This window comes from Plectropomus leopardus, chromosome 17, assembly GCF_026936395.1.
Source record: "Plectropomus leopardus strain MGB_pleo_1.0 chromosome 17, ASM2693639v1, whole genome shotgun sequence".
In the NCBI taxonomy this organism is placed as follows: Eukaryota; Metazoa; Chordata; class Actinopteri; order Perciformes; family Serranidae; genus Plectropomus; species Plectropomus leopardus.
In genome coordinates, this window is record NC_142192.1 from 1,821,546 (window position 1) to 1,848,121 (window position 26,576).

General features: G+C 40.4%; 1 protein-coding gene across 4 annotated transcripts in view; it reads left to right on the top strand.

The window, feature by feature from the left end:
- Positions 1 to 26,576, top strand: part of nhsl3 (NHS like 3) — a 67,328-nt gene that overhangs the window by 30,163 nt on the left and 10,589 nt on the right. For 3 of the 4 annotated variants that reach the window (XM_042506544.2, XM_042506545.2, XM_088090413.1), the window contains one exon: positions 26,079 to 26,237. In XM_042506544.2, coding sequence (XP_042362478.1) covers positions 26,079 to 26,237 — 159 coding nt within the window. Of the gene's footprint in view, positions 1 to 22,051; positions 22,329 to 26,078; positions 26,238 to 26,576 lie in introns of those variants that run through there. The other variant, XM_088090414.1, reaches the window with a different exon arrangement.

The window sequence follows — 26,576 nt, forward strand, 5'->3', positions numbered from 1 at the left end:
AATAACTTTAATGGCAATGAAGGATTGGCAGGTGAAGTAAAATAGAGCAATGACAGAATTAGGAAGGGAGAGCAGAGAGAAGGTGACTCCGGTCAAAATATAAATGACAGAGAAGAAGACAGGGGCATGTTGTGTGGAGGTGTATATAATTGGAGAACAAAGCTAGCAGCAGATTTCCCTACCATTTTCATTACGACTGTCTTGTGCGAGTTGTGATATTCCATATTCCATTATACTGCTGCTGGGTGAGGCTCGCCTAAGCCTTTTGATTTCTGTAAGCTGGGCTAAGATGCTCTGTTCTTGGTCCTCCTTTGAAGATCCCATTAACTGTGTGCCACTGTCAAAGTCGTGGACTCCCTGCAGAGAGCTTAGGCAACATACAGTAGGATAACTCTCCGTCTCTGCTATCTATCCCTCCTACGCCTCACCCCATCTCGTCTTCCAGCCCTGATCTCTTATGTTGTGTTTCTGTCTCTCTCTTTACATCTTACTGCTCTGCTCTGCTTTTCATACAGGGAGGGAATACCTGCAGACACAGGTGCATCCCAACAGCATGTAAACTCCATCCCACTGGTTCATCTTGACCTGGATTTCCTACAAAAAGAAAAATAGGAAGATTGATCTAATTACTGTCCTGTAGGGTCAGGTGATAAATCGATTTCATCCACTGATGCACCTTTGTGGTTTAGGGCAATTTTTAAAATTGAAATTTCCTCCACTGTTCTCTTTGGGTTTCCAAAGTTCATAGTGGGCTTCCTTCTCTATCTCCAGTTTCCTCATCTGTTTGTGCTCTACACTTAGTAAAAAAGCCTCAGGTCTGTTTAACTTTTTGAAACCTCAGCAAATTGGTTTGATTTCATTCAAAAACATGAGGAGAGGGCAATGAGTAACTAAAGAAGACATGTCCCAAGCAAGAAAATACTTTAAAAGTATCAGCAACAAAAACCTGAAGATAACCATTCAAAAAAAGTTTTAAAAAAAGAAAAGAAAGACAGAAAAAGAAAGAAAGAAAGAGCTGAAAACTGTAAAATATAAGTGTATTTTTTTCTGTAACATAATTTTTAATTTATGATTATTATGATACTGTTCATTTTTCCTATACTTTTAATTTCAGTTTGCTCAGGTTTCAGTGGGTTAAACAGCTTGTAAAAGGTGTCTGACTGCAGCACAAGAAAGCTGATGTGGATCCATGTTTCAAAGGGTTAAAGCCAGTGAAAAGGCTCTGTCTGTTTTATTGTCATCATCAGTGTTTCACCTGCAGCATCATGTTCTGGCCTGTTGCACCAGAGTGTCAGCACTGAAGCTGAAGGGGGGCCGTTAACCTCTGTCCTGTGCTCTCATGCCCTTTAGCTGTAGGAACTTTTGTTTTCCTCCTCTAAACGAAAGGACGCTTTTGGCAGCATGTAATTGTGGTTTGCCTGCATGCCCTGATTCTAAATGTGGCATTATGGGAATTTTTTAGCCATTGGATAGCATCTCAAGGACCCTTTACACTTTAGGAAGGTTAACCCTTCTCTTGGATCCACAATCCAATTGCAAGTTTTATGCATGTAAACAAGAAAGTGTTTTTGGAGTAATCCTGAGTTTGCTCAGTACGGACTTGACTCGATGAAATCCTGTTACAGAGTGCTGCAGGGACGATGTTTTTCTGTGGGCCGACATAGAACATTACATTACATTACATGAAAGGGACATTTGCCTTTGGCATTCTGACAACACAGTGTAAAAACAGACAGTAAAGGACAGTTCAAATACATTAATACATAATATACACTCACCGGCCACTTTATTAGGCACACCTGTCCAACTGCTCGTGAACGCAAATTTTCTAATCAGCCAATCACATGGCAGCAACTCAATGCATTTAGGCATGTAGACATGGTCAGGACGATCTGCTGCAGTTCAAACCGAGCATCAGAATGGGGAAGAAAGGTGATTTAAGTGACTTTGAACGTGGCATGGTTGTTGGTGCCAGACGGGCTGGTCTGAGTATTTCAGAAACTGCTGATCTACTGGGATTTTCACGCACAACCATCTCTAGGGTTTACAGAGAATGGTCCGAAAAAGAGAAAATATCCAGTGAGCGGCAGTTCTGTGGGTGAAAATGCCTTGTTGATGCCAGAGGTCAGAGGAGAATGGCCAGACTGGTTCGAGCTGATAGAAAGGCAACAGTAACTCAAATAACCACTCGTTACAACCAAGGTATGCAGAAGAGCATCTCTGAACACACAACACGTCGAACCTTGAGGCAGGTGGGCTACAGCAGCAGAAGACCACACCGGGTGCCACTCCTGTCAGCTAAGAACAGGAAACTGAGGCTACAATTCGCACAGGCTCACCAAAATTGGACAATAGAAGATTGGAAAAACGTTGCCTGGTCTGATGAGTCTCGATTTCTGCTGCGACATTCGGATGGTAGGGTCAGAATTTGGTGTCAACAACATGAAAGCATGGATCCATCCTGCCTTGTATCAACGGTTCAGGCTGGTGGTGGTGGTGTCATGGTGTGGGGGATATTTTCTTGGCACACTTTGAGCCCCTTAGTACCAATTGAGTATCATTGCAATGCCACAGCCTACCTGAGTAATGTTGCTGACCATGTCCATCGCTTTATGACCACAGTGTACCCATCTTCTGATGGCTACTTCCAGCAGGATAACGCGCCGTGTCATAAAGCTCGAATCATCTCAGACTGGTTTCTTGAACATGACAATGAGTTCACTGTACTCAAATGGCCTCCACAGTCACCAGATCTCAATCCAAAAGAGCACCTTTGGGATGTGGTGGAACGAGAGATTCGCATCATGAATGTGCAGCCGACAAATCTGCAGCAACTGTGTGATGCTATCATGTCAATATGGACCAAACTCTCTGAGGACTGTTTCCAGTACCTTGTTGAATCTATGCCACGAAGGATTAAGGCAGTTCTGAAGGCAAAAGGGGGTCCAACCCGGTACTAGCAAGGTGTACCTAATAAAGTGGCCGGTGAGTGTACATGAATAGGTGTAAAACAGCATTGGTGCTTCATCTTTCTACAGTTGCATCCTAACATTCTAAAACTGTATGATTACACAGTTCCATGATAACATTCTGGAACTGTATCATTCCAGAGTTCCATCATAACATTCGAGAACTGCATCGTTCCATAATTATATTATTCAATTCTAGAACTGTATCATTCCACAGCTCCATCATAACATTCTAGAACTGCATCGTTCCATAATTATATTATTCAATTCTAGAACTGTATCTTCCCACAGCTCGATCATGACATTCTGGTCTTTATCATTCTGCAGTTCTATCACAACAGTCTAGAACTCTTCATTCCCCAGTGCCATCATAACATTCCAGGACTTCATGGAACTGGAACTATCATTCCATCGTTCTATCATTAACATTCTAGAACTGTATAATTCCACAGTTACGTCATGATATTTTAAAACTGTATCATCCTATAGTTCCATTATAACCTTCTAGAATGGTATCATTCCACAGTTTCATCATAACATTCTAGAACTGTATTCTTCCACAGTTTCTTCATGACATTCTAGAATTGTATCATTCTGTAAGTACATAATAACATTCTTGAACTGTTTGATTCCATACTTACATTATTAAATTCTAGAACTGTATCTTCCCACGGCTCCATCATGACATTCTACAACTGTGTCATTCCGCAGTTCTATCATAACATTCTAAAACTGCATCATTCCACAGTTCCATTGTAGCATTCTAGAATGGTATCATTCCATAGTTCCATCACAACATTCTAGAACAGTATCACTCTACAGTTCTATCATAAAATGTTGGAATGGTTTCATTCCACTGTTCCATCATAACATTCTAGAACAGTATCACTCTACAGTTCTATCATAAAATTTTGGAATGGTTTCATTCCACTGTTCCATCATAACATTCTAGAATGGTATCATTCTACAGTTCCATCAAACTATTCTAGAACTGCATCATTCTGCTGTAACATCATCACCTTCTAGAACTGTACCGTTCAAAAGTTACATTCTAACATTCTGGAACTGGATCGTTCTGCAGTTCCATCATAACATTCTAAAACTGTATCATTACATATTACCATCATAACATTCTAGAACTGTATCAGTCCATAGTTACATCATGATATTCGAGAGCTGTATCATTCCACAGTAACTTTGCAACATTCAAGAACTATATCATTTCATAGTTTCGTCATAACGTTCTAGAACTATATCGTTCCAAAGTTCCATTATGACATTCCAGAATGGTATCATTCTACAGTTACATCACAACATTCTCCATATGTTTGATTTCATAGTTATATTATTACATTTCAGATCTATATCATGCCACAGCAAAACAGCATTTCAATCCTGTCTATGTCCTGTATATACGGCAAAATATAAAACTGACTTTCACTTTGACAATAAACAACTGATGTTAGTGACTAGCTGGTGAACATAGTAGAGGATTTAGCAGCTTGAAACACTGATGTTTATATTGTTGGCCATAAACATAATATATAACATGAATTCTAACATCGCCCTTTGTCTGTTTAATATATAACAGGGAGGGAATACTTTTCAAATTAAATGTAGATGATATGACAGGACTAACTGCATATCTTTTGAGTTTGACTCACTGGGGCGGCTGTGGCTCAGAGGTAGAGTGGGTCGTCGTCTAATCATAAGGTCAGCAGGTCGATCCCCACCTCCAGGCAACTTGTTGAAGTATCAGCTGTTTCGAAGTATTGGGCAAGATACTGACCCCCAAATTGCTTCCAATGCTGCGTCATCAGGGTGTGAGTGTGTGTGAATGATTACTGAGTAGCAGGTAGCCTCAGCCACCAGTGTGTGAATGGGTGAATGTGACATGTAGTGTTAAAGCGCTTTGAGTGGTCAACAAGAATAGAAAAGCGCTATACAAGTATAGTCCATTATATAATGTAAAGTGGCTTGTGCCAGCTTTTCTGGCCATTTTGAGTCATCTTTCAAGACCCACAGAATATTTGGTACAAAGACTGAATAGCTCAAATGGAAGAAGAAACTCCCTTTTTCGTCATGGAAAAAAACCTTTTGTTTGCACCTGTTTCCATTCTTGATTTATTTAAAGTTGAATAGAGGCTAGTTTCATCAAAAAGACCACTTTTTTTTCTAGAAAGCTAAGAAAAATGCATTTTTGTGAAAGGGAGTCTATCAAGCAAAACCGTGATTTGAATGTTATAATTTTATCTTCAATGACATAAAAGACATCTGAAAATTGTATTACAAATGTTATTTTATTGTAAAATAAATATGCAAAGTACAGCACAATGCAACAAATCATGGCCCCAGTTCAGAGAGAGAAAACCCACAAATTAGAACCTGGAGTCCTATTCCATTATTCCTACCTGCAGTATTCAGCCGGGCCTGCTTTGAACACTTTTTTTTAACGGAAACGCTTTGGATCCCGCAGGACACTGGTGGAGATAGTGCCAATGACGCTTCCAGCGTCCACTGGCGAAACAGGCCATTTGACCCACTTCGTTTTTTTGGGGGGCATTTTATGCCAATATTGAATTGATGTAGCTTCGTTGCTGTAGTTTCGAATCACCTCTGTACGATCACTCTGCTCTCTGATCCTGGCTAGTCCACTTCATGCTTTGATCTACCACCCTTTGTACTACAACTACAAATCCCAGCAGCCCCCCCAATTACACACAGGGAGCGTAAGAGCACCCCCTTGTGCCAGCCGCCGAAAACACACTTTGATGTATATATACGTCAATGGCACTCACTGAGTTAAGTTAGGCCAAGTTCTGGCCATGTGGCTGTTCATGCTACTGTTCATGTTGCCGTTGTAGCTTCAGAGAATCAGAAAGCTCTCTCTGTCTCCAGTATAAAAGGACTCAGTGTTTGGATTGCTCTGTAATGGGGTTCAGTCCACTGGCTTCCTGCATTGCAGCTAAATTGAATTAAAGCATCAGATCATACCATTAAACAGCACACACACACACACACACACACACACACACACACACACACACACACACACACAGACCTGCATGTGACCTTACCATTCAAAGGTCATTATTTGAACTCTGGCCATGTCTTGGATTTGATCGTTATCAATTTAAAACAAGAACAAAATCATCTTTATTGCTCATGTTAGCCTTCTACTTGTAACATCACTATGTCCGATGTGTAATCTGGATCTTGTGACAGTAGCTGAGCATGTCCTGCCCGGCCCACAGACAAGAGATCAGTATCAAACCTAAGATTAGACTTTGCTGGAATTAGTTTATCCATCAATCAAAATTGCTTTTTACAGGTTGTCTCAAAGCATTCAGTTAGACCAAACCATCAAACCAAAATCAACCCTTACCATCTGCTCACTTACAGCCCAAAACTCTCACAGCGTACACAAGGCTTTATACATATTAGGGGAGAAAATTGTTAATTGAAAATAAGATCTCTTTCATTTTTACTGAATTACACACAAAAATATATCTTTGTAATTCACCTGCTCCTACATTCTTATTGCAGGAAAAAAAAACAATAAAACCAAAATAAAAAATGATAATAAAATAAAATAAAACTAAAGATGCCATGAGATGGGCTGCAACAAAATAAGAATGGCCACAAAATCCTCGAGGGACTGACAGTCTTATATAATATATACAGTATATTTGTTATGTCAATCAGTGTAATGCTTGACACCAGCTATAATTAACCTCAACAACTCCAGTTATGTTACTGGTGTCAGGAGACCTTGGACTCATGTTGGCTCTGCTAGGGAGCTGTGTGTGTGTGTGTGTGTGTGTGTGTGCGCACGTGCACGCGCACGCCAAGCAGATGGTGTGGAACCAGCGCCAGCCTCCAGCACTTCAACATTTGGCAGCAGGTTTCTTCAAACACGCTGGCATCTTTTCTCACAGATTTACAAGTGTTTTCAGAGTGATTCAGTCAAAATGGTTTCGACTTGTTTACTAAAGGGAGGCTTAGTTCATTGGCCGTGCATAATGGGATTTCACTGAGGAAGAGTGATGAGGAGGAGTGTGTTTCTGGGACTTTAATGAGGGTTCACAATTGGCAGAGTGAGATGTTGTTTTCTGTGGGCAGGAGAAACACACAAACACACGCGCTTGTTCACTGCATATTTCTCTCTCACACACACATTGTAGCTCTGATGTTGCTGATGAACAAACTGGTACTTTCACTGGCTGTACATTTCTGTTTGTTACATATGTGCTGTGCTGAAAACAGGCTGCATCTGTTCAGCTGAATGTGTTGAGTGTGATTCCAATCAGCTTCTAGTCACTTGTAGCTCACAGCTCAGCGCTGAGGACATCAGCACATTTGTCTGTCTCAACTCTGCTGCTCACTCCTTGTTAGCACACTTGATATCAATGAAAACCATCAACATGTCCATGTAGACACTTCATTCTGAGTGCAAAGTTTAATATTTCCCATTTTAACAATGAGATATGGTAAACTATGCTTATAGGCTATATCAGTCCTTCTGTATTTCACCAACTTGTGTCTGAATCCCATGAGATTAATTCACAATAGACAGAGTATGCATGTACAGAAAAGGACAAGAGACAGTTGTCTCACAGAAATGTCCATGTGTGGAAATCTTTACAGTAACTTCCAGAGGAGGATGAGAACATGCATTGAAGTAAATGACATTTTCGTGAAAAGGAAAGTCAAATGCAGACATTCGCTAATGAGAGGAACCAGACTGTGACATTTGGATTTTATATCATTATAGCAATCGAGAAAAGGTCAAGGAGGTGGGGAGTTTGAACAGCTGCCACAATTTATGCCTGAAAGATACACATCTGTATCTCAGTGGATACATTACAGTCTTTTGCTTTGGCATCCATCAGTGTGAGTCTCACACCAGTCCTTGACAAAGTTTTTTTAATGTTTTTTTTTTTTTTTATGACAGGATAATTTTATCTTAATTCTATTTTATCTTATCTTAATTCTTTTTTAATTGGTTTATTTAATTCATCTCTTTATTTATTTATTTATTTATTTTTATCATTGAATTTATTTATTTATTACTTATTTTATTCTGCCCTGGAAATGTTTAAGTCTATAACAAGTACTATTAATTCTGTGTTTCTTCAAACAGCATTTATTCATACTAGGATGGTTTGCTGTTTTTTTTCTGTTTTGTGATTGTTTCTCTCATTTGTCTGGCTTTAGTTCGGTGTTTCTTTTTGGCTCTTTTTTGTCATGTTACTAATGCGTGAAACTCTTCTTACTTTTGCTTTGCCTTGTTTGTCAAAGCACTTTGTAAACTGTTGTTGTAAAGGTGCTATATAAATAAAGTTATTATTATTACTTGTGCAGTTTGAGTAAGTACTTGTAATGGTGAACAAGAGTGACATGGATGAGCTTATGTAAAGAAATATTGCAGAGAGGTAGGCCTTTAGATCTTTGTTTCGCCTAATATAAAGCAATGGTCTGCTAGTGAGATACAACATAATGATATTCCCAAAACAGGTGAAATTGTTATAGGTTTAAATCCTGATTTACTGAAACTAATTAAAAGGCACACCTCAATATGATTTGTTTTTCTTGCTGAGAGTATGTTAAGAAGATCACCAACATTTACATGTGCATATTTCTCCAGTTTCTGCCATGCAAGCAAAGCCTCCTTCATTTAGTCCTATATCCATATTTAAAGCCTGTTGATATCTGAGTCTTTCCTCATGTTTAAAAATGGCTGTTTTTCCCCTCCAGACCAGAAATGAGGGATTTTCTTTTGGGCATACATTTCACACCGGCTTTACAAACTGTTAATTAGTTTGGTTGAGTACATCGCATAGAGCTGGCTGTAAACAAGCAAGAGGCTGTGTAGTAAACAGTGACACACACATATACTGATATGATGTAGTTATACAGACGTGATACACAATGTGTGCTCCGGTCTAGAGAGGAAGGCTGCATGTAGCAGGATGAAGGTGTGCTAACAAATGGTAACATTTATGTTAAATTATGGTAAATTGCACATGATCCTTTTTTAGAAAAGAAAGATACAAAAATAAACTATTATAAGTTCATGCTGCCCTGCGGTAGTCTGGCGACCTGTCCAGGGTGTACCCGCCTTCTGCCCGATGAAAGCTGGGATTGGCTCCAGCCCCCCCATGACCATTACGAGGACAAGCAGTTACGGAAAAGGAATGAATGAATAGTTCATGCTGTGACTTATTGCAAAACTTCAATATGAGATTATATACATGGCAAAAAAAATGTAAGTTATGCATTATTTTTCTATTTGACTGTTTTTGTTTTTTTGTCGGTGGACACCAGCTGATTGAGTCCTCACACTTAACTGAGGAGGGATTTTAGGTGGGACGGAGAAATCAGACTTGAGGGCCCTGGGCCTGTCTTGTCTTGTTCCACTCAGAGATGAGTCTGTGCGGAAGCCAAAAGTCTCTCATTAACTCATAAATCACACTAAATGAGTCCATTCACCATTAGGGAGACATGCCCTGGAATAACCTGCAGCACCCATGCCTTTTTCTCTCTCCAGCTGTTGACTAGGTGCTCTTACTTTCTTGACCACAGAGTTCATTTAGAGAGTGTTTTCAGAGCTGTGTGCTTTGCATCGAGGTAGTATCTGTGATTCTGCATTGGAACCAGCAGATTTGTATTTTATTTTATTGAATTACACCCTACACTTATACTCTGTGTGTGTTCTCTCAGTCAGGGTGGTTTTACCTTGAGGTCTTTGTGTCTCTCTTTACCCTCTAATTTCCCAGGGTCACCCTGAGGGCTCCTGTGCTCACTCCCACTCCAACTGGCAACATGCTGATGTATTATCTTGTTTTAAGACTGCAGATGAGTGTAGCAAACAGTGGATCATTTGTGTCTCCACTGTGAGGCGTCTGGATCTGTGTTTGCAGAGCTCTCACTCAGAAAAGCTCAGAAAAAGCTTTTCATTTGGAATGACAAGAAGCAAAAACAGCCCCCCCCCCCATGAGAAAAAACACCCACAATCCCCTTATCAGGAGGGGCGAGAAAGAACAGCAGGAGAGGAGGTGATGGGGATAGTTGCAAAAAGAGAGACAGTTACTATTTTGAAGCACAGTGGGTGCTGCAGCAGTGGAGATTAGCTCCATGTTTGTGTCATGAGGTGAAATCAGTCAGCTCAGCTCAGGTGTGCAGCCTGCAGGTCACGATTAACAACTGAGCTCAAACTGGTTCAGTTGATGCTGAGGTTTATTTCACTTCACATGTAGTTGAGCAGTTGGCTATTTTTTTTTAAATGTTAAATGACACCCAGCAAAAATAAACATTTTAATTATTGATTACACACAGTTCTTTGTTTTCCACTAGAGAATGTTTACATGCTTTTATGTTAAGAAAACACATTTTTCTCTCTCTGGTTGCCTGAATATAACTGTAATTACCATCAGTCTGATGCTCCAATTTAGTGCCTGTCGCTTTAAGGCCCCTTTTCAAAAAAGTCCAGTCTGCTCTGCTTGGTCAGTGTTTCCAGATCTCTCTCACCGTCTCTGCACCATTATTGCACCCAGAGAAATGATTTAGCGGCAATTTCTACCTTTATATAGTATAGTTGTGACCATAGTTGTGACTAGAGACATCCTATACTATACCTTAACTATTTTTTTATTGTTACAAATGTCTAGGTTAATTATGTTTGCTTAAGTTTACTACACTGAACCCAACCCCGGTATGGTAGGAGCTGGCGGTGCAGCTCATTACTGCCAATAATGCCATCCTTACCCCACAGCCTCAGTGTGGAAACATTGTGCCCACCCTCTGGTCGCCACCCAACTTGCCCCGGTGAGTAAGTGGCTCAGTTTTGAGCCTTAATCCCCCATTGGTGGCTATCACTGTTAGCTCTGTTACCACCGTTATCAGTGTCAGCACAGGTGATTACAAAGTTAACAATGCTAAAGGGGTTTTGTGGTCAAAATGAAGCCATTCAGTCACCAGTGTGACCTGGGAGGAGACTGAAGTTATGCATAATGTTCCTAGAGCTATGCATTCTCCAGGACAGCATTAGCAGATGATTGGTGAATTTGCACTGCCATTAGCAAGCTATTGCCAGCTCCCATCCAACCTGGTGGTGTGCAGTGCAGAGCAGCTGAGGAACCAGTGGAGACCTGAGGCTGGGCAGTGGGCATGTTTCTACATGTTAACACGACTGGCCAGCTGTTTGTCAGCAAAGCCAACTGAAAATAAACATTAAGACATTTATATCATAAACATCAATATTTCAACACCTTTTAATAGATACAGCTTTGAAATGCAGCACTAAAGCTCACAGAGACAAAGTAGCACCAGACTAAAAGGACAGGCCGTGGAACATTTCACATCTTTTCCTCTCAAAAATGAGCCAGTTAGTTATCAGTTAATGAGCCTCTTGAACAGGGGTGTCAAACATACAGCCCGCGGGCCGGATCAGGCCCGCAAACAGGTTTAATCCGGCCCGTGAGATGATTTTGTAAAGTATAAAAATGAGCTGCAATTTTTCAATAAAAGAAACTGCTGTTCTAATTGCGTCCACTGGATGGCGTAATAGCAATTGTGTTAAGCAAGCAAACTGTTTATACCGGGGCAGAGCAAGTAGGTCAAGCAAGTGCAGCCAGTCCGGATGAGCTACTTTGTGTTTTGCCCGCGCTATTTATTACGACTTCTACTTTTAACATTATGTGCTTTGGCACCCTCATTGCCCCAATATGTCTCTGTCAAAAAAGAGAAAAGTGGACGCAGAGTGCAGAGTATTCCAAGAAAAATGGTCATCCTCCTATTTATTCACGGAAGTGAATGGGAAAGCCATATGTTTGGTGTGTTCACAGCATGTTGCACTGCTGAAAGAATATAACCTTCGTCGCCACTATGTGAGTCTTCATGCCGACAAATATGACAACCTTCAAGGACTACGGAGAAGTGAGAAGGTGAATGAACTGTTGGCGGGTCTGAAGAAACAGCAGTCTGTGTTTACTCACAGCTGAGACATCAGTGACGCTGCAGTGAAAGCTAGCTACCTTATTGCTAATGAAATCACAGTGGCTTCAAAACCATTTAGTGAGGGTGAATTTGTAAAAACATGCATGATGAAGGCAGCGGAGATTGTGTGCCCTGAAAAGCGCCAGGCTTTTGCAAATATCAGCCTTACAAGAAACACAGTTGCAGACAGGATTTCGGATCTTTCAGTGGATTTGGACAGCCAGTTAAAGCACAAAGTAAATTCATTTATTGCGTTTTCAGTTGCAATTAATGAAAGCACGGACATTACAGATGTTGCACAACTTGCCATTTTCATTCGCGGAGTTGATGACACATTGACCATCACCGAAGAGTTTGTGGAGATGGTGCCAATGACAGATATGACAGCAGCTGATATTTTCACCGCACTCGTCAGCTCGCTGGACAGGGTTGGAGTAGACTGGTCTCGTGCTGTCAGCCTGGCTGCAGATGGTGCGCCCTCAATGATCGGAAAAAAAGCAGGTGTTGTGACAAAGTTCAGAGAGAAAGTGCAATCTGCAAATGGAGCACGTGATTTTTGGACTTTTCACTGTATTTTGCACCAGGAGGCTTTGTGTTGCAAGTCATTAAAGATGGATAATGTCATGAAGGTGGTCATCCAAACTGTTTATTTCATCCGATCCAGAAGACTGAATCACCGTCAGTTTGACGCCCTTCTCAGAGAGAAAGACCACATCTATGGCCTGCCATACCACACTGAGGTAAGGTGGTTAAGCCGAGGTGCTGTGCTGAGGCATTTCTTTGATTTACGAGAAGAAATTGAACAGTTCATGGAAGAAAAGGGCAAACCAGTGTTAGAATTTCAGTCCACAGAATGGATGCAGGACCTTGCATTTATGGTGGATGTTACAGAGCACCTGAATAACTTGAACAAACAGCTGCAAGGGCGCAACAAAGTTGTTACGCAGTATTATGACAGCATACGCTCTTTCAAGTTGAAGCTGTCGTTGTGGGAGACGCAACTCACTGGTGGTGATGCAGCTCACTTTCTCTGTCTGAAAAATGTGTGAGCGACCCAACACGTCGCAGACATGAAGCGGTTCAAAGACAAAATAACGGGACTGTTACGGGAGTTTGAGCAACGCTTTCAGATTTTTGGTGAACTGGAGAAAGACTTCAAAGTTTTTTGCTCGCCATTCACCGTAAATTCCTCTGATCTGCCCGTCAACATCCAACTTGAAATAATAAACTTGCATTGTGACTCGGATTTGAAGGGCAAATTTGCCGCAGCTGGCTTGGACACATTTTATCAGAATCTCTTGCCAGTTTACCCCAACTTGACAGCCCTCGCTGCAAAACTGTTGTGCATGTTTGGAACCACATATCTTTGTGAGCAAGTTTTCTCTGTAATGAGCATGAATAAATCAAAGCTGCGCTCAAGGCTCACGCACAAGCACTTGAATCACATCCTGAAGTTGGCTGCCACTTAGGATGTGACGCCTGATATTGATGCGTTGGTGAAAGCTAAAAGATGCCAGGTATCAGGAGTCAAATAAACAATGCAACCCCACTTAAAGAGCTGCATGAGACACCCTGATATAGTTCTGTGATCTGTGATACAGTTCTGTGAATCACTGAGGCATTGTGTGTTTGTGTGTTCTTTTTCCTCAGAATTTTCAAAAAACTTGAAGTGTTTTATGATTAATAGTGAGGTTGTGCTTGTACTATTTTGGACCGTATTAACACAAAGAAAACAATCGGAAGTTGTTGTTTTTAAGTTATATACCATGATTTTACCGGTCCGGCCCACTTGGGAATAGATTTTCCTCCATGTGGCCCCTGAGCTAAAATGAGTTTGACACCCCTGCTCTTTAAAGTAAAATGAACAGAAAGTGTCATCCTCAGTTGTGACATCACAAATTCACAGAATTCCTGACGGCTTGTTTAAAGGCACATTCTGTGAATAGGACCTGTGTGTGTTTCTCACTGGAATTAGTAATTTGATTCTTTTACAGTGTTTATATAGCACCTGTACCTGTTTTATATATATATATAAAAAAAACAGAAATCTGAGTTTTCACAATATGGAACTTTTAACTAAAGCTGAAGCTGCCCATAGGAAAAGCTGAATTCTATCAAAGCTCTTTTTTATTTGCTCAAGTTTGGCTCATAAGCCTTTAGTGACTCATTTCTCTTTTTTTCCTTTGCCCTCTTTGTCCTCCTCGCCATTTCTATTTAACACACTGTTTTCCTTTCTTGTTCCCTTTTTATCTCATTCCCTCTGTGACCCACTCAGAGGAAATCAGAATTGCAGGGCTTCATGGGTAGTGACAGTTGCTGTACTCAGTGATTTATGTCCTCCCTCTCCCTTGTATGCTCCCAACCTTCTTTAATTTCCTCAGCCCCTCCTCGCCTCCTCTCAGTCTCCTCCCTCATGTCTCCGCCCTCCTGTCTTCTGTCATCTCCATGTTCTTGTTGTACAAGTTTTACATTTGGTATGTTTTGTTTTTGTGCTCCCTTTACAACTATTAGCTCTCATCAGATAGATGCAGGAAGCAATGAAGTCTAATCTCACAGCTCATATTTCATTATGTGCAGACTGCCTGAGCACAGGCTGCCAGATATTATCATAACAAGATACATGAAATATTCCACTAGATGTGTGCCTGAGGATGAGGATGGATGTTAGCCTGCCCCTCTCTGTCTCTGCCTGGTTAATACTACACCGCTCAATGAGGGGGAGCTCATAACTCAAGTCCACTACAGCAGCCCCAGAATACCAATCAGCTGAATAATGACACTCTCTCTCTGTGTGTGTGTGTGTGTGTGTGTGTGTGTGTGTGTGTGTGTGTGTGTGTACGTGCGTGTGTATTGGGGCAAGGTTTATTGCTGGTCACATTTTAACCCTGTACTCTGGCAGTTTGATTAGCTCTGTCTGAGGGGATGGAAAGACTTTGGGCCAATTATTGTGGACAGCAGACAGAGCCACAGATCCTGTTTACACCTGCTATTACCATGCGTTCTGTGTGATAAGATTCTTCTTAGTCCAAGCTTGTCAAATAGCGCCGCTCTTGCTTTTGTCAGTGCTTTTGGTGTACAAGCATGAAGCCAAAAGCCACCTTCCACATCAAACCAAAACGCGGCTGGATGGCGTTAGATGAGAACACGCTTCAACAGAACTGGTGGCTTTGTTATTAGAAGCTGGCAACCAGACATACATCAGTGGGTGTGTCCACATGCAATGCGCACAGGCATTGAGAACGCGGGCGGACAGAACCGGTTGCATACGCAGCCTCAGGTAATACCGCTGCCAGTAACAATGTAATATAACATGCACAAGTGAGCTGATAGGTCAGGTGGGTGGGGAGGTGGATGGGTCCCACAAACGACTGACTTTTGTGTGGGAGTCCAGAGTTCACATTCTGTGTGCAGGGGATTTTTTTTCTACACCTTACCATGTGCCTCTTTTGCCTAAACTTAACCGTCAGTGACTTTGCTGTCTAATTCTAACCATTGTGACAGTCCATGTTGGTTGCCATGTGCTCATGTTGTGTAAATATAAGGACCATTCTGCGTCATCCCATCACGTGCATTTGTTGACATCACTGTAACAGCATCCCAGAACGTAAACAGCTGACGTAGAAGGATACTTAAAATGTCATAACTAGATGCAGAAGGTCACTGACAGAGTGGCACCACGTAACAAGCCTCTCTGTCTCTCTCTGTTTATCATGAGGCTATTGCTGCGCCTGGGACTGAGTCCCTCACACACGGCTGACGTTACCCAGTGTTGATCAAAGCATTTAATGACTGAGTCGATTCGTCTGTGGCATGAGATTGTTGAAACTGTTTAATGGCACAGTGTCCGATGTTCATTGTTGATGTCGTGTTAGCTTGTGCCAAGCAGAGACAGCAGGACAAGAGCAGCAGCAACAGCTGAGTATCAACCACCCTACCATAACAAATGTATTCTAATTCTGAGAGAAACACTGATTGCTCATTATAATAAGCTCTGAATCTGAGACAGCGTCACAACTATTTTTGCAATTCTCACCTCAATTTTATTGCAAAAACACCTCAAAAGTATTGAAGCCATCATAATTTTTTCAGAAAAGCTTTTGTGAACTCAGGCATTTCAGGTCACAACAATCACAGAAACAAAAACTGTAGTCCTGAAAGGACTGAATAGAGCACCAACTGTGTATTAATCCACAGCTGAAAATAGTCCCCAGAAACTGCATTTACTCCTGTTTGAGGAACATTTGCTAAAAACTAGTGCCCAGCTGTTTTAGGTTGTAATTATGGAAAGAGGAAAGGAAGCCCTGAACCTCTGTCTTGAACAGGCGCCTGTTGTCCTGGTGGATTCCACAGCTGTGACGCTCTGCAGGTGTTCCTGAGACCTGCTCTACAACACTGATGATCAGTATGTTAACTATGTAGTTCATCCTTATTTACGTCCTCACAGCTCTGTCTCTGCATTCACCTACTTTTTTCAAATAAACCTAGAACATACGCACTGAACCACACACACCACCTAATAACACACACACCTAACACACACACAGTGGCCGTTTTCAGGCCCAGTGGGGCATGAAGTGGAAAACCTGCTACTTGTCATGGCCCAGTGGTCTGAACGCTCACCTGATACTGATGCTGAGGTTATGACAAAGGCAGCTATCACAGCTATCACTTTATATTCTCTCTCTGCTTCTCTGCTTACATCCTTGCTCTTGCAGCACATGAGAGGTTGAGCTGAGGACATGACATGAGCTAATACTCACAATATACTCTCCATATTGCATTTTCCAATAAGTGTGTGTGTGTGTGTGTGTGTGTGTGTGTGTGTGTGTGTGTGTGTGGGGTGTTAGCGCCAGAGTTTGGGCTTGGTCAGTCTGCTGGGAGTCATATTTTACATTTGGCTGCTTAGTGGTGGTCATCTGTCCAAACATGGCTCTGTGTGTCTGCAGTAAATGTTTCTATCACAGGAGCGGCTGTTGTTGCAGCCTCATGCTTGCAGTGCAGACACTCAGAGCTGATGCAGCAGTGCTCTCTCTAGTGGAGAAACAAGTTATATGTGTGTGTACATGAAATGGCAGTGTTGATGTAGAGCAGCTAACCTATAATATCTGTCCTTAGAGAGACTGATATATGTGGTTTTTATTGAATAGGTCCCTTAGTGTCTATCAGTCTCGTCTGGTTTGTTTGAAAATGATTGAGTTAAGTTTTTTTTTCAGTGTGGATGTGTGGTGGATCACTTTGTCTTGAACAGTGAATCCAATTAGTTTGGTTTTGAAGGGGCACTTTATCATAGGAGACAAAAGAAACTATACAGTTTACATCTTTTACCCTTTGAAACCTAGAGCAACATCCCTTGTCTTGTGCTGCTTTCAGACACCTCTCACAAGTATTTAAACATTTAAACCGTGAACACATTGGTGTAATTTCATTCAAAAACATGGAAAAAGGTAATTGGTAACTTGGTGAAAGGTGTTCCACAAATTACAAGAAACCTGTAGATTTGGGAAATTATTTTTTAAAAGCTAGGTGGAAATGTCCAGGGAAAACAAAAAAAGCTAGGGGAAAAACTTTTCTTTTTCTTTTTGGCTAATTATCATAATTTCATATTTTAAATTGTCTCAGAATTTTTCCTTTTTCCCCTTTTTTTTTTTTTTTTTTTAATTTTTATATTTTCTATAATTTTCTTTTTCTTTTTCTTCTGTTGTTGCTTATTTTTTTTATTCAGCATTTAAAAAAATGACAGCTGACTAGCCAAATGATCAACTTCTCACCTAAGCACTTCAGGCAGTATCTATCTACACCAGCAGAGTTTAAATTTAGAAACACAATAGATTTCAGCAATACTGACTAGATTAGAAATCAGAAAAAGAGAACGGCGTGTCAGATCATTATGGTTATTTCGAGTGTGACTTGTATTGATGAAGAGATTGTCTTTTGGCCTTTGACATTTTAACAAGGCTGGTTAGTGGGCTGCCTGAACTCTGATTGTTCTCTAACAGACACTTGGATCAGCTAACAAGTCCAGCTGTCTAGCAGTTGATTTATAATATTATCTGTGAGGCAGCACATGAGTTGCTCTTATCCTTTGAAACCTGGGCATTTCAAAAACAAAGGAAGATGGCAATAAGCAGCTTAAGAAATGATGACCCAAAAAAATCAGCAAGAAATTAGTAAAAAGTACCAAAAAAAATACCAGAATTATTTTTTTAAAGACAGACTTGAATAAAGACAATTAAGATTTGGAAAAAGTGGTAGAAAAAAACCAAAACAAGACATTTTTTTACAAAAAAAAAATAAAACAAGCAAAAAACTAACAAAAATACAGGAAAATTATATATATATATATATATATATATATATATATATATATATATATATATATATATATATATATATATATATATATATATAAGAAAACAGCGAAATGACCTTAAGAAACTAACTTAAAAATCACAATTTTGTAAAATAATGATAATAATGATTTAATTTTGATGGATAATAAATATGGTTCTATGGGCATATATCTCTAGCTCTTTTAAAAATAAATTTCTAAATCTACTAACTGTTGAAACTACTAACTGTACTACTACTAACTACTAACTGTAACAAATTGCAGGACATTTCTTGTCAAGTTGCTCATTGCCTTTCCACGTGTTTTTGAAAGATATCACACCAGTTTGCTCAGAGTTCAAAAGTTTAAATAACAGCACATGGACAGTGAAGTGGATCCACGTTGCAGAGGGTTAAAGAAACAGTGTTTGATTTAAAATTGTTGTATTTGACAGTTTCAAGTTGAATTGTGATGTGCAATGTTATTTGGCTGCTGTAGTGGAACACTTTGTTGTGTGCTCTGAATCATAGGCATGTGAAGCCCCTCTCTCCCCTCTGCCCTCTCCCCCAGCACCAGATGGTGTCTCTTTAGGCCGTCTAATGAATATTGATATGAGGGGTCTCTGCTAACAACAGGAGGGTACACAGACCGGGCCACAGACCCCAAAACTGGCACTTAGTAAAGGTCTGCACTGGGGAGACTGGGTGTGGAAGGGATTTATTTTTCCAAAGAAAAGAGTATTTGGAACATAAAGGGACACATTGCCACCACAGTCAGAGATAGATCAAGTACCTGAAAGTCATACTTAAGTAAAAGTACAGAAAATGTCTTTGGTTGAAGTTAAAGTCACCTATTAGGATGTAGTATGTAATATTTACTGTACTTAAGTATCAAAAGTATTTTTATGATATGAAATATAACCTAGGACTGAAGTACAAGTAAATACTAGTAATAAAAACGAAAGCAGTCAGAATTGTACTTCATTGTAATATACACCTCCCTTAAAACGGAAGCTTTTTTAAAAAAATTTAATTTTTTTTTACAACTAGTACGATTTAATCATTTCAGACTTGGATCAGCATCACTTTTCTTGTGCTGCTTTCAGACGCCTTTCACAAGTATTTTAACCTTTAGACCAAATTGGTTTGATTACTTTCAAAAGCACGAGGGAAAGACAATGAGCAACTTGGCAAGAGATGTTGTAATATTATATTTAAAAAAACTAGGAAAAAATGGCCACAAAATTGTATTTTTAAATATCACAATTAGATTTTTTTTTTGTTTCCTTTTTTGTTGCTATTTTTAAGGTAATTTTCTTGCACTTTTTACTAATTTCTGATTTTTAAGTTAATTTCTTCTCATGTTGCTCATTGCCTTCTTTCCATGTTTTTGACAAAAATCAATCCAATTTGTTTTCCAAGGGTTAAAGAATAAAATACATATTTCCTTCCCTCCCAATCCTTCATTTATATTAACTTTTCTTACTTTGTTACATTCCACCACAGAGTACATTATGCAGATAAGCTCCCACGTGTCCGAAATGAGTAAACTGTCTAGTACAAATTAATATGGATTAGGTGCTAATAAGTATTAACTAGATGCCTGAGTGACTTCATCCAGAAGATACATAAAGTAAAAAAAAATGTCAAAGTGAGTGAAAATGTCAAATGGAAAAGATGTTTATGAAGGCTGAGGTGAGAAGCGCTGATAGAGGGGAAATGAATGCCAGGTGTGACCTGAGGTGAGGAGATGAACAGGTTACGTCCCTGGCACAGTTAATCCTCTGGCATGACTCCCATGTCTAAAGCTGCTCTCCTGCAGGCCGCAGCTTATTCCAGTCCCCGCTCAGCCCGGCCTGAGCTGCCGCCAGCACCCCAGGCCGGGCTGTCTGACCCTGGACACCAGGCTGGAGGGTTCTTCACATTCCCACCCAGAGTGAGGAGGCATGGTGGGTGTGTGGATGGAGGTTATTGTGTTAGGAGGACCCTCCAGCTGGTGCGGGTGTATGGGCCAGCTGTAGCCCCCTGCCATGCCACTTTATTAGGAAGAGCCATCCATTCAGAGGGCAAATGCTGCTTCCATAGCAGGGAAATAACCCTGGAAGACTGCAATGTTGTTTGTTTGAATCAGAATCAGCCTTTTTAGTCTCTATTTTTTCCCCATAGGCGTGTTGTATTTCATCCCCTTTGCAGTTTGTCAGGAAACATCAGTAGGTGCCAATGAGAGCTGCGATGATGAAGCGAGGCTGTGTCAGCTATTTATAACCCAAGCTAGACCTCTGTGGCTGCAAGGCAAAGGGACAGACAAGAAGAGAGAGACAGAGATGCAGAGAATTGTGAAGGAGCAGAGATTGGCAGAGACAGAGGCAGGAGAGAGCGATGCAGTGATCGTGCACTGACTAGTTGTGGTTTAGCTTTTTCACTGCGAGGACTCAACCTCTGCTGTCAGCTGTCGCCCTGTAGCCCTGAGATAATGAGACAGAGCGTCAGACATAGGACCGCTGCTGAGGGCTTTCATGAGGGACAGGACAAAGACAAATACAAGTATCTAACCTTAAAATACATCAGTGATACTGTGTAGGTTTTGCTGAAGCTGAAGAATACAAGTGATAATATTGATAATTTTTTACCTAAATTAATATGTTTTTCTGTTTTTGTTTTCTCACCCCACCCCACCCCAAAAAGTACTAGAAAATTTCCTGAAAATTATATAAGAAAAAAGAATATATATATATTTTAAATCATATAAAAGAAAGTTTAAAAAAACACCAACAAAGAAATGACCTGGAAAAATAGAATTTTGTAACGTAATTTTAAATATGAAAATATACACATATACATTTAGTCTTTCCTTAGCTTTTTTCTTTTTTCCATGGACTTTTTCCCCTAATTTTTTTTAAAATAATTTTAAATCTACTAATTTCTTGCAGTTTGTGGGATATTTCTCACCACGTTACTTATTGCCATTCATCCATGTTTTTGAGGGAATCATACCAATTTGTTTAGAGATCAACACTTTAAATACTTGTGAAAGGCACCTGAAAGCAGCACAAGAAAAGCGATGTCACTCCAGGTTTCAAAGGGTTAAAAACAGGAATGGCGGCCAGGATCACCCATGATTAATGTGATTTTTTAAAAATGAACCCTTTATGTGCAAACTTTAATTGCATCACGATTGACAAGTTAATGCTGATAGCCCTAGTTTTATGGTTATTTCATTGAATATCAAGGTAGTATTTTACAGAAAGATTTTGTGAAATTGTAATATTACAAACCAGACAATAAGCAGTCAAGGTAAACCCCTAAAATAAGGGTTTCCAATCACAGACCCTCAGGGGGTCTCAAAACAAATCTGAAGAGTCACAACATGATCGTTAAACGGGATGCTTTTGTCATATTTTTCTTTATTTGAAACTTTTTCCTGACATTGTTTGATATTCCAGGCACTGGGCATTCACATGCATAGTGTGCGTGCATACACACAATCACACGTGTCGCTCTATACTGAATGAAGTGGGGGTGGATGGTTCTGTTCTGAAAAGCCAAACTTTGACAGCCGTTTTGCCGGTGGGGGGGGTCTGCATTTGACAAAAGAGATGGAATACCATTAGAGAGAGCCAGCGTGAACGACGGAGTGAAATAGAGGCAGAGAGAGAGAGAGAGAGAGAGAGAGAGAGAGAGAGAGAGAGAGCAGAAGGGGGAGGGAGGGTATCAGACTCAGGGATAAGGCAGCTGGGACAGGCTGCTTCGCTGGAAGCGGATCTTATTGTGTACTTGTCCTTCCCAAGTCACTCAGACATAGTGCAGAGGGAGGAGAGAGCTGACGACAGGCCAGCCACGGTCACACTCAACATTTCCATCATGGATCTTCAGTGTGAATCCAACTGATTTCTCTCAGCACTGACAGGAAGAGGACTTGTTGTACTCCGCTTTGCTTCACCACAGTCTTTAGATGTAGTGTCTGTGATGGTGTAGGCATGGTGATCTACTTGAGGAAGAGCATCCACTCTCTGCTGTCTGTCTTCAAGAAGAAAGGTGAGTGCTGACTCACATGGCGTTTGGCAGGCTGTAGCTTTGACTCCAGACTGCTGACAGGAGGATCAACCCTGGTTAGACCACAGTAATACTCTTGAACTTTGCTTTGATTGAGCATTCTGGAGTCAAGCTGACATACAAAGTTAGTGTTGCATGGTTGAGGTTATGACTTGATGCATTAGCAACATGTTTTTGATGATGATTGCTGTTTTTGTGTCTCTGTTGTCTCACACACACAAACACAGACACACTGGCACAAAAAAACTAGTGTTGAAGGCAATTTGGGGGTCCTCTCTAATGAGATAAAAGGCTTAACTGATTTTTTTGCCAATTGTCTTAGTCAACCCAAAGCTCTAAACCTTCTGTGGGAGTCTGGTGGAATCTGAAGGGCTGCTTTTCCAGTTAATCACAACTGGTAGTTTGAGCACATGTTACATGTGAGTTGTCTGTAGCCTGTGGTGGTGTTTTGTCATGGAATTCATCTGTTCTTTGGATTGCATCACGCAGTCACAGGTTCACAATGACCTGAGATTTCCCACAGCCACACACAGGGGAGGGCATTGTGTCTACGAGTACAGTGATGTACAGTGTGTACATCCACACTCACAGTGTTACCTTACCAGGTGAGACTGAGAGCCACAGTGTGCAGAGTGACAAAGGAGGGAAAGCAGACACCTCATGCTGACCTTTGATTATGTCATAACAGACAACATATAAATTAGGTAACTCACATAGCCTGCTCAGCCGTACGCAAACAACATGCACACTAATAATAATAGACAGAAATAAAATATATGTTATTCCATTAGTTTTCTACACCTGGGGCCATATTCACAACGCTTCCTAGCACAAAGAGTTGCTCCTAGTGACAACATTCTGAGAAAATTCTTAGAATTATGATGTTTTTTAAGAATTAAACACTAGGCCCTGGTAAAAATTGTTATTCAGTGTCATAGCCCTTAAGCAAGCCTCTAAAGTAAAAAACTGTGAGGAGTAAGGCAAAGGACTTTTATGAGGCATGAGAGTTTTTTAAACAGAGGAGAAAATAGCAGGAAGACAAAAGGGAGGAGAAATATTGTCCTAACACTGCATGACAGTGGGGAAATGACTACTACAGATTCAGTGGTGAAGGAATAGTGTTTGTGGTTGATCTCATTAAGGATACACATGTTTCCCACCCAACGCAACAATATATGAACAAATAAAGTGATGACAAACCTAAGTAATTTGCCACTGGAAAAATGCAACAGAGCCACAGTGTGATCACACAAACACTGTTTTCACTATTTCATAATGTGACGCAGTTCATTTTATTTCCTCTGGGTGTCCACACCTTGCAGGCTCACAAAAGGGCGTCTGTGACAACCAATCACATCTGTTAATGGAACGTGTCATACCTAGCAACGGGGTCAACCAGACCTCCTCACCAAGGTCAAAGTTTCTGTCCCTTCCTTGCTTAGAGTTGCTCTGAGAATTTTCCTGCATCTCTCCTAAGCTTTGACTCCTTGCTGGAAATGGGGAGGAGTTTCTTTGATTGTTTGTGAATATGGCCCCTGGTGTTTAACAGGCAAACAGAAAGCCATGTAAGTCCAACTTTGTTTAGTTGTGACATCAAAGATGAATTTGTACAATAGTATTTCCAATTCACCAAACACTGTTTGTGACATGGTTCCCACAGTCATGGAAAGTTATGGATTATCACAATCACATTTTCCAGGCCAGGGAATGTCATGGAATTTGGTTAAGTGTAATGAATTGTTTCAGTAATCTTCCATGTACTGTATAACCTTCCATAATGTAACATGATGGCAAATCTGTTTTCTGTAGATCAACATCAGGTAGCTCTAATATGTGCCAATGTTTCATTAACCATCACTTATGTTTCTCCATTTTCTCCTTGCACACATTTTCTCCTTTGAATTATGGATGCACGATATTAGTTTTTGTTTGTTATATATACACACATATATACATACATATATACATATACATATATAACATCTGAGTTGGCAGATAACTGATATTGATGTTAATATATCCACTTTTTCCCCAACCAATTTTCATGATCATCAAGTCTCTTCTGTAGTGGAATAAACATCATATTATGCATACTCTTATCATGATGGGTCACCAGCAGATTGAGAAATATAGAAATAGAAATACAATGCTTTTCAATGTACAAAATGTCAGAAAAATACTTAAACTTACGGTTGATGATCTGTACATGCTCACTTTGTCAATTAAAAAATATATCCCTCTGTGATATCTGCAAAAATCAGCACTTTGGCCAATTCCGATATTATATCTGAAAGCCAATATCTGCCAATAACAATGACATGCTGATATTTGATACATTTGAAAAACACTAGGCAAGTGGGGCAAGAAATAGGAGTTGTATAATGGGTCCTTGAAAAGTCATGGAAAAGTATTGAAATTTTGTCTATTTGGCAAATGTGGGAACCCTGTTGTGTGCACATACAGTAGAATATAAAGCTTACAGTCTCTTGAACACTGTAACTGACCTTAAACTGACTGGGTTATTGCATCAGTTGGTCCTGCCAGCTTTCCCCATATTAACTGTTGTGCAGCAATTTTTTGACATTGGATGGCTTTACATTGAGTAAAGCCATCCTAGAGGGAGATCCTGGTTTAGTTCCCACGCAGGAGGTCCCACAGCAGGGGGTCCAGCGGCATCTTTACAGGAGGACAATCCAGATTATCTAATCCTCCATGGACTAGTGAGGAGGAGAGATACTGCAGGAGATTAGCCGGGCAGTAGTTTAGTACTGAGAGCCCGGTCAGGCTGGGACGTCTGCCCACCAAACTGCTCAGCTGAGGAGATTTGAAGAGTGTGCTGCGTCAAAGGTGGACAAACAACACACTCGTGCCAGGTGGAGGCGCAGAAGATTCCCTGTAAAGCTGATAAATGTTTTGGCAAATGGACACCTGTTGAGTCCCGAGTTGATGTTAGTATCCTAAGAGACCTGTGGAAAGACTCCACAGTGGAAAATAAGTTAGAGTGAACTGGAGAAAGCTGATGTATTTCAGAGCAAAGTCTGGTGCTTTAGTCCTGAAAGCGAAAATTCACAAAACAGTATAAACACTGTAATCAAGAAGAAAGTGTAACAAGTTGCTTTGAATTGACATTAACAAGGTAGTAGTATAGCAGCAGAAATGGAATTTAATATTCATAACTATGTTGTTATCACTAACAATGTTTTCGATATGTTATCGTCACACAGCCGTCCATCAGCAGGTCGGTGCATGGAAAATCAGCATATTTTGCACGATGTGGCGCACTCTGTGGTGCGCACTTTGTCGCGCACTTTATGGCTCGTCCTTGTCCAGAATGTGGAGCACTCTGAGGTGCGCACTTTGTGGCGCACTTTGTGGCTCTTCCTTGTCCAGAATGAGCCATTTATATTTACATATGGAGTGGGCCCTCATCAGAGTCCGCTGGTTTGGTTGTTTCTCCCAAATACCAGCTTTTAGATAGGACCATTTGCATTTTCACATCTGCCATCGTAGTTCTCCTATGGCCTGGTACACAGGTGAAATTTCAGTTGGTTGCAATCTGCAACCTCGCCACTAGATGCCTCTAAATCCTACATACAGAACCTTTAAGATGAGTGTATACATCCTAGCCTTTATACAGTGAAATGGCTGTAATTTTCAGCACATGCTTTAAGACAGAACTGCAAGTTTTTTAATCATAATTAAATTTGTCTTCTTTTCTGTTTTCCCTACCAGCTGGCCCAAAAGGAAATGATGACCAGACAAGGTTGGCCGTCCACTACAGAACATCTCAGTACTACCAGGAGAATGTCTTCATTGAGGGCAGCCGGCCACAGTACCTGGAGGACCTGCACACTGAGGCCCAGGAAGGGCTCAAGATACTACAGCAGGAAGGTCAGACGTAGCACTGTGAATATTTAATCATATTAGTTTATACTGCAGACATTTACATACTGTGTATTTCGGTTTAATTATCAAAAAAATGAAGAATAAAATGCACACACATCAAAATAAAGTGGACCCACAATACCTACATACTACATGCAAATATTGCAGTTTATGTTAGTGGGGATAAAAGTCAAGTCATGTGTATATAAATAAATTAGTAATATTAGTAAATACAGTAGTGATTTCTGCATGAAGGTCATCAGGAGCCTAAGGTTTACCTTTTAGCTATGATTGTATTACTATATATTGCTACTACTGATACTACCTATATCCATGTATACATGA